General features: G+C 30.4%; 1 protein-coding gene across 1 annotated transcript; it reads left to right on the top strand.

The window, feature by feature from the left end:
- Positions 1 to 657: 657 nt before the first annotated feature.
- On the top strand, positions 658 to 11,565 carry LOC127248758 (B3 domain-containing protein REM21-like). Its single transcript, XM_051271273.1, has 7 exons — positions 658 to 721; positions 838 to 899; positions 4,784 to 5,363; positions 6,949 to 7,010; positions 8,887 to 9,436; positions 9,998 to 10,146; positions 11,080 to 11,565. Exons 1-7 carry the CDS (start codon positions 664 to 666, stop codon positions 11,335 to 11,337), a joined length of 1,719 nt encoding a protein of 572 aa, XP_051127230.1. The 5' UTR covers positions 658 to 663; the 3' UTR covers positions 11,338 to 11,565.
- Positions 11,566 to 11,875: the final 310 nt, after the last annotated feature.

Raw genomic sequence — 11,875 nt, 5'->3', positions numbered from 1 at the left:
CTCCAATTTATTGAATTGATAAAATATGTTTATAATAATACTTTATTTGTCAATTATTTATATATCTATCCTCTTTTGTTATGTAAATTAATAAATAATAGAAAAAAATGAATGGCGTGAGAATATACAACCGATATTTTTTGAATGTGTTTGGGGTAATTCCAGCCGGCCAAATCTATTATAATCGGTAAATTAGTCAAGAAAGAAAAATTATACAAGACAAATCATATATAGCAGATAAAATCTATAAGCATTAGGAGTATGTAATTTGTAGTTTTAGGTGCGATCACAACTATAAAATTGAAAATACATATTAATTATAGACATTTCAAAACAATAGTAAAATTTTCTCAAATATGCTTTGAATTGTTACTATATTTTAGTAATTAATTTAATCATAATAGTTCAATGCGATTTTACTTTATTCGAGTTCTTACTATATTTTATTTATTAATTTAATCGTGATTGCTTAATGCGATTTCTCTTTTGTGAAAATATGATTATTGTCATAAATATTTGTTTCTTTTATTAATAGCCTCGTTTTTTTGTTTTTTTTTTGTTTTTGTTTTTGTTTTTTTTTTTAATAGCCTCGTTCATATCGAATAAAAGTAAAGCTTTTTACTTTCTTCTCTTTATATAACGCTTTTATGTCTCAATATATATATGTGTAACGCTTATACTTGGAGAAAAAACTTTTACAATACGATACATCGGAATTGTGGTAAGTTCTAATCTCCTTCAATTCAACCAGATCTGAACTTCCTTCTTTTTACTTGGAGCTCTTCTCCCATTTTCATCGGGCTTACTGTCGTTGTGACAAATATTCGTTCGTGGTAGGTACAATGACCGTGTGGCCTTCTTTTACAATTCATTATGATGAACTCAACAATACAAAACAGGTATTTCATTTTTTTTTTCCATTCAATTTAACCGTGTATAATTTTATTCACTTCTTTTATTTAAATTTTTGAGTTGAAATAGATATGGGATGTGATATTTTATAGAAAATATGACTGTTTTACATGATGATTATGAAAAGAAATTGATAGATTGGATAGTTAGAAAATGAAAAATAAAAAAAAAATTAAAAATTGAAAAGGTGAAAACCTTTAGATCTATAACTTTGCGAATCAACTTGTAAATCTTTATCTATGTGTAACGAACTTGAAGCTCGAAGATTTGTTTGCTCGGTGAAATTAGATATTTCTTGTTTTTCTATTCATAACTTTTGCTCTTTAGAAGTGATTTACATAAATGTATTTTGTTCAAAGTACCAGTTTTGAAAGTAACGTGTGTTTTTATTGTTGTTATTGTTTTGTTCGATATCCACTATAAATTGTACCCTTTTGTTTAGATCGGATTTGTAAGTGTGTTTGAGATTCAAAAATAATAATAAAAAAATTGATTTAAGATGCATAATTTTAATGTAATATAGATAGGGTTATAGGTGATATCTTAAATGGAAAAACAAAACAAACAAACAAAAAATATCTTTGATCTAATATTTCAAATTAAAAATATGTATTTAATTTAATTACTTTGATGGATAAAAAAGCAATAAATAATTTAAAACTTCTATAAAACTTTATGCAAACACAACCATTTATTTCAATAGCTCTTCGTGTGGTATCCTTGAAGTTGGGTCGTTGTTTGGCCAACTCTCGTATGTATAGGAGCCGGTGTTAAGCCATCCGAAATAGAGTAGATGTTAAATGAATTGAATAGACTAGTAGAGTAATTTGAGGATGAGTGACCTCCGCGAAGTCTCCCAGGGTGCGCGTGAGTGATGACAGAAGTGTGCTGAAAGGACTCGTGTTGACCTGTGAGGCCAGTCTGCGATCCCGACACGTCCGACTTTGTGTGGCTTGCTAGCCGGAGTGTCACAGTTGGTATCAAAGCCAACCTATGACAACCCACAGTCGTTGACCTGACTGTTGAGTGGCCTAGCAATTGACGATCCTTGGGATGCAACGTGGACGAAACTGTAGAGTTAAATGTGTTTGCTTTAAAGTAATTTGAGTATTAGTGACCCCTGGGAAGTCTCCTAGGGTGTGCGTGAGTGATGACATAAGTGTTGGAAGAACTCGTGTTGACTTATATGACAATTCTATGATCCCAACACACCTGGCTTTTCGTGACTTGCGGGCCGGGGTGTCATAGCCGGTATCAGAGCCGACCTACGACAACCCACATTGACCTGATTGTTGAGGGGCCTAGCAGTTGACGATCCTTGGGGTGCAATATGGATGTTGTATTTTAAAGTGGGGGACGATGTGATACCCCCTGAAGTTGGGTCATTGCTTTGCCAACTCCTGTGTGTGTATGAGCCGATGAGGCTATCCGAAGTGAATTAGAGGTTAAAAGGATTGATAGACTACTCATGTCAACAATGTGCACATTTATTTTCGGGAATCTTACCGAAAGAACTTTAGAGTTAAGCGTATTTGTTCTAAAGTAATTTGAGAATGGGTGACCCTTGGGGAGTCCTACAGGTGCGTGTAAGTGAAGACAGAAGCTCACTAGAAGGACTCGTGTTGACCTGTGGGGCCAGTATACTTTGATATTTTTTTGAGAGTTTTTTTTAATGAATAGTAAAATTTCTTTATAATGTGCCAAACAAATACACCCTAGTGGAATTTTGTCTATCTCGCGTAGAATTTTTTGCTAATTTTTTCGGAAAGTCCATAGAACTCTCAGTATGATCGAGATTAACACTAGTACCATCAGTGGCATCATTGTCACCAACATGATTTTATCGACACCCACTTTTTGTAAGAACTTAACCAAATAAATATAATCTTCATTATGAACCTTTGGCTTATAGTTTGCGATATCCTCAACTGTTTGATCTTTTATGAAAACAACACCAAAACTTTTGATAAGTTTTTTTCAATAGGATCATAACACCTATTACTAAATTCATTATCGCCATAGTCAATATAGTTGCAATATCTAGTCTGAATGAGAAAATAAAATACCCAATGTATTTTTTCCCACTTCATCATTCAATACAATGCTTTTGAAATACTCCAAATTGGCCTCCTCATTAGGGGTGGAATTGGACAGAGAGACTCTAAAATCTTCCCACGAATCAAGAACAATATTAAATAACCACAATCTTTGTATCTCATTATCAAGATTTACACCTATGCCCGATAACTTATCAAAACACTTTCGAAATTCGTTTATATGATTTGAAATGGATTTGATTTCTTGAAAAACTTCAAATAGATAGCTTTCTTGAACAGAAACAAATTGTTTCCTGTGCTTCAAACATTGTCCTCTGCCTATTTCTAATGAAAAAACATACTTGTCAATGCTCCAATGCTCATTATTCATCAATTTTATCTTTAGGTCTTGTCGTATCAAATAATAGTGCATGAAACTTCTTTAAATATAGATGATCAACAATCTTTTCTTTTCATACATGCTAATTCTTTCTATCCAAACAAGTCATTATGTTTAGGTTCACCCCTATTCTTTAATGGTGAATAATAATTCAAAACAACCAAGATCTAATACCACTTGATGTTGGAAAAGACCCGATTAAGAACAAAAAATTCCAGATTAGATAATAGTCCTACATTAGCACGCCAACAAAACAGAATAGGTAACAGTCCTTAAGTGTGGTCACACGTGAATGACAATATTTGACTGCAGTCTCTAGTTGTGGTACATCTAAGGAACCTGCACAATCCTTCACCAAAAACTACATGCCCATGTATAGAATCTAACTCTAAATGCAAAATACTATTAAAAGGAATCTGTACATACAATCCTTTAAAGTTTTTACAACTTTAAAAATTCCAAATACTAAATCTGAAAATAGTCCTTGATTATTTTATAAATAAAAATAAAACAATATATATATATATATATACACACACATATATTCAAAGGGGCTTGGTTTTTAGTTTATCCCTGATCGAACCTATTAAAAGTCACGAATGGTCTAGTGATTAGAGGGGAAACCCATTCTACGTTTTCATCATTTCTTATCTTCTTTAGGTCATTTACATCAAAGAACTTACATCTCATATGTGTCTTTGCAACACATAGGGAAGTGTAAGGGTTTCAATATATCCAATAAGTGTTGAATCCAATTAGTGTGAATTAATTATAAAATAGGCATATTCATATAAAATTACTAATATTTTGAAATACAGATATAAAATTACGAGCCTAAATAGTAAATTTATTAGTTATTATATGATTCACATTTTCTTGAAATATTGAAGTTGATTTACAATAGGGATTGGTAAGATCAGGTCCTTGTCCATAATTAGGTCTGTGATTCATTATGTTGGGTCAGTTCCGGGTAAGGTTATGTAAAATTCGGGTTGGGTCCGTATTATGTCTTGAAAAGCATATCGAATATTTTCTTTTTAATGAAGGTAAAAAAATATAGTAATCTTCATTTTCATACATTAAACTTAAAATAAATGTACTGATTATGTCCTTTGTCAAGTGAATGTTCAATAGTTAAAAGCCCTTTTTTTTTTTTTTTTTTTTTTTTTCTGGGAAGATAATTAGCAACCTTCTCCTCGAAGTATAAACATGTATATTATCTGTTACAATAATTTTTATTTTTATTTTTATTTTTTGTGGATGAGAAGAAATGCTACGTTGAATATGTTGATTTGTTTACCATGAAAGAGATCTTGATGGTATTGTGTCGAGGAAATTTCATAATGCCATATACTGCTTTTAAAATGAACATTTAGCTCTTCTATATATATATATTGATTGCATCATTTAACATAATAAATATATGTTGCACTAGAAAATTCCGAATGAATTTATAGATTGGCCTGAAGAACCATTGCCAGAAAAGGTGTGGCTTATTGACGCAAAGGAAAACTATTGGCTTGTAGCCGTGGAAAAAGTTGAGGATGAGTGGTTTTTTACAAAGGGCTGGACTCACTTTGTCAATGAAAAGAGGCTTCAAGATGCAGACATATTGATGTTCAAATGTTCTACCAAAGGCTTTTTGGATGTGAGAATTTTCCGACCCTCAGTTGGAAACACTATCTTTGAAGTTCTTCCTGAAGAGGATTGCCAAAGTAATGTTGGAAGTGTTTCAAATATTAACAATGATCAGGATAATGATAATGATAATCATAATGATAATGACAATGGTAATGATAATGATAATGGAGATGATCACTTTCATGGTGATAATGGGGAGGAAGCAAGTCATGGATGCCCTTGTTTGAGGGATGCTAGTGACTCTGATAATGCTCGAATGGCGGATGAAGATGTTCATAATGTTCGACTGACATCTGAATATATTCATAATGTTCGAATGGCAGCTGAATATGATCGTGCTCAAAGGAATAAAAAGAATAAGAAGAAGAAAACCGGTATGTTCTACACTTCATTTTTTTTTTGGGTATGTTCTACACTTATTTTTTTGCATATAAATTTTGTTTTAATTTGTATTTTATGTTTTGTATATATGTTTCAATAGTACTTTTACCTAGCATTAAACAATATTGAAATATGAGTTTTCAATGATATGTTGATTGACTAAGAGAAAACATATGCTTACATTTATCCCATGTTTTGAAATAACAAATGTCTACATGTGTGTGAGAAAGAGATAGCAAGTTTTAGAGAGAAGCTAAGTCTTTCCATCTTACTTCATCGAAATAAAGTTGCAGGGCTTCGATGGTATTTAGAAGTCTCAGAAAAGAAAGAGAATTTGATTTTCAATCACATAGAAGATTCAAAATGTAATGTCACTTATTTTTTACTAGATAATCAATGTTCCGGTGTTAGTATTGCGCTGTAACGAAAACTAGTATTCTTGAACAAAGTGTTGCTAGGAGGGTTATAGAAGAGACTAGTAGATGCTTATTTTTTGTTGATGTAAACATCCACGATAATTTGGTGATATATTTATTAGTGGTCGCATCTGAATTAGAATCTCCTAAATATAGGTTGCGAATCGAACTAGGTTAAAAAATGTTGTGCATTCTTTATTCTTTATCACACTTAAACTTAATCGGTTATTACACATTGATATACATTGTACTTACAATCACGTATTTAAATAGTTGTGCAAACCCTCTATGGTTTCAAAATTTTCATTCATATTTGACTCGGAGGAGTTAGGCATCTTATTTTCCCCATATCCAACATACTTTAAATAATTAGTTTTCACAACTTGAGTGTCGAGCATCTAATACTCTAATAAATTTGTATTGCCCAAATTTTGAGTTAAAAGAAAAATTAAATATATATATATATATAACTTTTTGTTCGACTATATCATGATTTTTCAAGATATTTTCAATAAAGAGTTAGAGTTAAGCATGTAATAAACTAAACTAAACATATCGACTATTACTTAAAAATACAACAAATTTCAATAGCAATGGTTTAAACTCTAGTATAGTAGTCAAAATTATATGTAGCTAATAATTTTATCAAATATGCTTTGAATGCTTGCGATATTTTAGTCATTATTTTACTGGTAATAGCTTAACACGATTTTACTTTATTCAAGTACTTTGTATATTTTAACTATTAATTTAATCGTAATAGCTTAATGAGCTTTTGCTTTCGAGAAAATGTGATTATTTTCATAAATATTTCTTTTCTTTATTAATAGTCTCTTTTTTTTTTTTTTTTAATAGTCGCGTTCTTATCAAATAAAAGTAACGTCTTTTATTTTCTTCTCTTTATATAACGTTTTTATGTCTCTATATATATGTTTGTAACGCTTTTATTTTCTTCTTTTTATATAACGCTTTTATGTCTTTATATATATGTGTAACGCTTATACTGAGAAAAAATATTTACCGTACGGTACATGAAAATTCTAGAAAGTTCTAATTTCTTTCAATCCAACCAGATCTAATTTTCCTTCTATCTACTTAGCTTGTAGCTCTTCTCCCCTTCATCGGGCTTACCGTCGTTGCATCAAATATTTGTTTATTGTAGGTACAAAGATGGTGTGGCCTTCTTTTACAGTTTACTATGATGAACGCAGCTATGCAAAACAGGTATTCATTCAATTAAACCTTGTCGTTTTATTCATTTTTTTTTTCTTTCTTTGAAATGGAATAGTTATTGAATGTGATATTTTTATATAAAATAGGATCGCTATACATGATATTATGAAAAGAAAATGATAATTTGAATAGTTAACAAAATGAAAAAAAGATTGAAATGTGAAAACTTTTAGATCTATGACTTGGGGAATCAAATTGTAAATCGTTATATACTTGGAAGGAACTTGAAGCTCCAAGATTTGTTTGCTTGGTGAAGCTAAATATTTCTTGTTTCTCTATTCGTAGCTTTGCTCTTTAGAAGTGATTTACATAAATGTATTTTGTTCATAATACTACTGGTTTTGAAAGTAATGTTTATTTTATTATTATTATTATTATTTTTTTGTTATTCTTATTATTTTTTCAATACCATTATAATTTGTCACCTTTTGATTCGATGAGATTTGTAAGTGTATTTGAGATTTTTTTTATTTTTTTATTTTTTTAAAAAAATTGATCTAAAATGCATAATATTAATGTACTCCTTTTGTCCGAGAAATTTAGTCTCACTTCTTTGTAAAAATACAAAGAAATGAAGCTAAATTTCCCACAACAGAGTAATATAGATAGGGGTTTAAAGGTGATTTTTAAATCGACATATATATATATATGATCTCATATTTAAAATTAAAAATATGTATTTAATTTAATTACTTTGATGGATTAAAGAAACAATAATAAATCATTTGAAACTTATATAAAACTTTATGCAAACATAATTTATTTCAATAGTTCCATCCTAAGTTATCCCTACAAATGAAATTATGACACAAAAGAGATATATATATATATATATATAGGAGGAATCCAATTCAACAATTATCCCTTTTTTTTCCCTCTTTTGACTCTACAGAGGAGGCAACTAACGTTGGGACCAACTTATACACATATTTGCATCTTTATCAAGACTCCATATTACTTCTTCGTAATATTCATACTTTCCAATATCATTCAAGAGTACATACTCAGTTGATGAATATCTAGTGAAATGTTGTCTATCTTGCGTAGAATTCTTTGTTAAACTTTTCGGGAAGTCCATAGGACTCTTAGAATGATCTAGATCAACGCTAGTATCATCAATGATATCATGGTCAACAACATGATTTTTATTTGGTGTAAGAACTTATCCAAATAAATCTGTTATTCATTATGAACCTTTGCCTTATATATTACGTTGATATCTTAATCTTCCATAAAGACAACATCACAACTTTTATTGAGTTTTTTCCAATAGGGATTGGTAAGATCAAGTCCTTGTCCATGATTATGTCTATGATTCATTATGTTGGGTTGGTTTCGGGTAAGGTTAACGTAAAATTCGGGTTGGGTCCATATTATGTCTTGAAAAACATATTGAAGTCGTGTCTAAAATCTTGACATATTATACATTATATGCCCATATTTCTTTTTACAAGGGTAAAAAATATAGTAAGCTAAGCTTCATTTTTTTACAGTTCACTTAAAATAAATGTACTAAGTCCTTTGCGAGGTGAATGTTCAATAGTTAAAACATTTTTTTTTTTTTTTTTTCTGGGAGTATTTAGAGATCGGTTTTATAACAAAAGAAAAAGAAATTATCCATAGAAAGGTAATTAGCAAACTTATCCTCGAAGTATAAATATGTATTTTTTTTAATTATTTTTTTTGTATGACTAGAACTGCTACTTTGAATATATGGAATTGTTTACCATGAAAGCGATTTGATGGTGTTGTGTTGAGGAAATTTCATAATGTCACATATTGCTTCTAAAATTAACATTTAGCCCTTCTAGATATATATATATATATTGATTGCATCATTTAACTTAATACATATATGTTGAACTAGGAAATTCCGAATGAATTTATAAATCAGCTGGAAGAACCATTGCCAGAAATGGTGTGGCTTCTTGACGTTAGGGAAAACAATTGGCCTGTGGCGGTGGCAGCAGTTGAGGATGAGTGGTTTTTTACGAATGGCTGGACTCACTTTGTCAATGAAAAGATGCTTCAAGATGAAGACATGTTGGTGTTCAAATGTTTTTCTAAAGGCTTTTTCGATGTGAGAATTTTCCGACCCTCAGTTGGAAACACTGTCATTGAAGTTCTTCCTGAAGAGGATTGCCAATGTGACAATGATGAAAATGTTGGAAGTGTTATAAATATTGGCGATGATCAGGACAATGATAATGATAATGATTATGACAATGGTAATGATAATGGAGACTATCACTTTCATTGTGATAAGGGGGAGGAAACAAGTAATGGATCCCCTTGTTTGAGGTATGCTAGTGACTCTAATACTGTTCAAATGGCGGATGAAGATGTTCATAATGTTCGAATGGAAGCTGAAGATGATCGTGCTCAGAAGAAACAAAAAAATAAGCGGAAGAAAACCGGTAAGTTCGATCTACACTTCATATTTTTTACACATGGAGATTTAATTACTTTACATAATCTATCATCATAAACATGGCTTTTTAAAACTTTTATCATATGCAAAAGTTTGGCATCTTCATACAGACCGACGTTCTTGGAAGAATTTTAATTTTCTTGATTTTTCTGAAATGTTTTTCTTATTTTGAGTAATTGATTTGATTATTAAAAAAACCATGATCTCTTAGTATAAACAAAGCATTCATAGTTATGTATAATAGTTATCTTGCTATACAAATATAATAGCTTAAAACACAAAATTCTAGGCATATACAAGATATGAAAGTACATTTTTTCATACAATTTTTGTTTTATTTTTTGTATTTTATGTTTAGTACATATGTCTTAATAGTACTTTTTACCCAGCATCAACTATATTGAAATATGTGTTTCTCAATAATATGTCGATCGACAAAGAGAAAACATATGCTTAAATTTATCTATCCCATGTTTTGCAATAACAAATGTCTACATGTCTTAAAGAATGAAATAACATGTATGATTAATGGTTTCTTACTAAATAGGTGGCAATAAGCGTAGGAGTTCGAGAAAGCGAACGAGAGAACTGTTTACAGAGCGCTATGGACTGGATATTTTTAATGCTGGTCTAGCTACATATCCTCAAAATCCTTACTTTATTCCAAAAATAACCGAGAAACGAAAGGGCAGCCTGGTAAGATTTCTTGGATTAAATCCTTTCATATGTAAGTGTTTGCTAATTAATTCTTCAATATTTAGTTGGCTACAATTTTCGGGATTGCTCTTATTTGATAAAAATACAATGCTGACATGAGAAATACATTTATTATCGGTAGTTTGTTTTGATGTTACTTACTATGTTTTGTTCGCTTATCTATAACCATTTGCTTTACATTTAGCTGAATAATAGCATATATGTAACACTCATGTGTACTGATTCGGGTAATTACAAGTAGTATTTATTATTATTATTGTTGTTAAAATAAGTGTAAATGTGATGTTTTGAAAGAACTAATTCTACGAGAGTTATTTCCTTGCAATGATTTATTCCTTCAACTACCTCAATTTTGGATATTATTTTTCTATTTTCATATAAGGCATTTTGTACACACATATATATATATATATATCTATTATGTAAAATTATTGTAGATTATTTAAATTCAGAAATTGCATTGTTGATCCTCCAATATTTTATGAACTATATGAGTTGTTCAATCAATAGATGAATTTTTTCATGATGATGGCCAAGAATCATGACCGTGTAACCTTAGTTATTGGTTTTAGTTATTATTTATTTTGTGTTGATATATCTTAAATCTAGTTTTTCATTTTCATATGCAGTATTGGGCATTGGCTTTGATATTGGGTTGAGTCCGTCTAATATATTTTCTTAGTTTATTTGAATAGACTTAGAGACATGAAATCTGTAATATGTAACCAAGCCGTCCTCATAAATTTGTTCTTCGTTTTTACCCGTAGACGTAGCCAACACGTTGTCAGTGAACTACGTAAATATGTATTTTTTTTACGGATCTGTTTGTTATTCGATCATTAATCTTAATCCGTCACAACATTTTGAACAGTAATTAATGTATATAGGTTTTTTTCTTTTTTTAAATTGCAGTATGTTCCAAGAGATTTCGTGAGAGATAATGAAGCTATAGATTTTACCAAAGTGGGAAAATTCTTCGATCCGAAAGGAAGGTCATATTCTGCTAGGTACAACCCGTTGAAGGATGGAACGATTACAATTGCTGGAGGATGGAGAAAGCTATGTGTCTTCAATGATGTCGATGATTCTTGTAAGTGTATTTGCGAGTTCATCAAGGAAGACGACAAAGTGGACATTCATGTTACCATTGTTCATGTCAATAATGACTGAGGCTAAGTTGGAGGGAGAACCCATTGCTGATCATGTAAGAAGCTAGTAGCATCCAAAACTAGCTGTGGTCTTAGCATTATTATGCACAAGTTTTATTTTGTTTGGACATCGAAGAACTTGTTTTCGATTGCTACAACTTTTGTGTGTTTGTTTGTTTGCTTGCTTAAAAGATACTTTGTTTGGACATCAAAAACTCTTTTAGAATTCCTATAACTTTTGTTTGTTTTGTTACAGTATTTTAGATTTTTAGTTTATTATATTATGTTGGTTTAGATTATCATTTGGTCTTATTCATTATGGATTAGGTTGTTTTTTAGTTGAGTATCAAGTCTATGTCATACCTATAGACCTCTATTATGATCATGCAATGCAATTTTTGAGGTTTTCAGTAAAATAATTTTAACATGTTTAAAAGATATTTTGTTTGGACATTGAAAAACTCTGTTAGAATTCTTACCTATTTTTGGAGAGACTTTGTTTGTAAGGGACTAGGAAAAAACTTTGATGCGTGGTTGTAGCCAATGAAGGTTGAGGACTA

The sequence above is a fragment of the Andrographis paniculata genome, unplaced genomic scaffold (assembly GCF_009805555.1).
Source record: "Andrographis paniculata isolate CXL003 unplaced genomic scaffold, ASM980555v1 Contig34END, whole genome shotgun sequence".
NCBI lineage: Eukaryota > Viridiplantae > Streptophyta > Magnoliopsida > Lamiales > Acanthaceae > Andrographis > Andrographis paniculata.
Note: the sequence above shows the minus strand (reverse complement) of the source record. Positions and strands in the feature narration are given on the sequence as shown.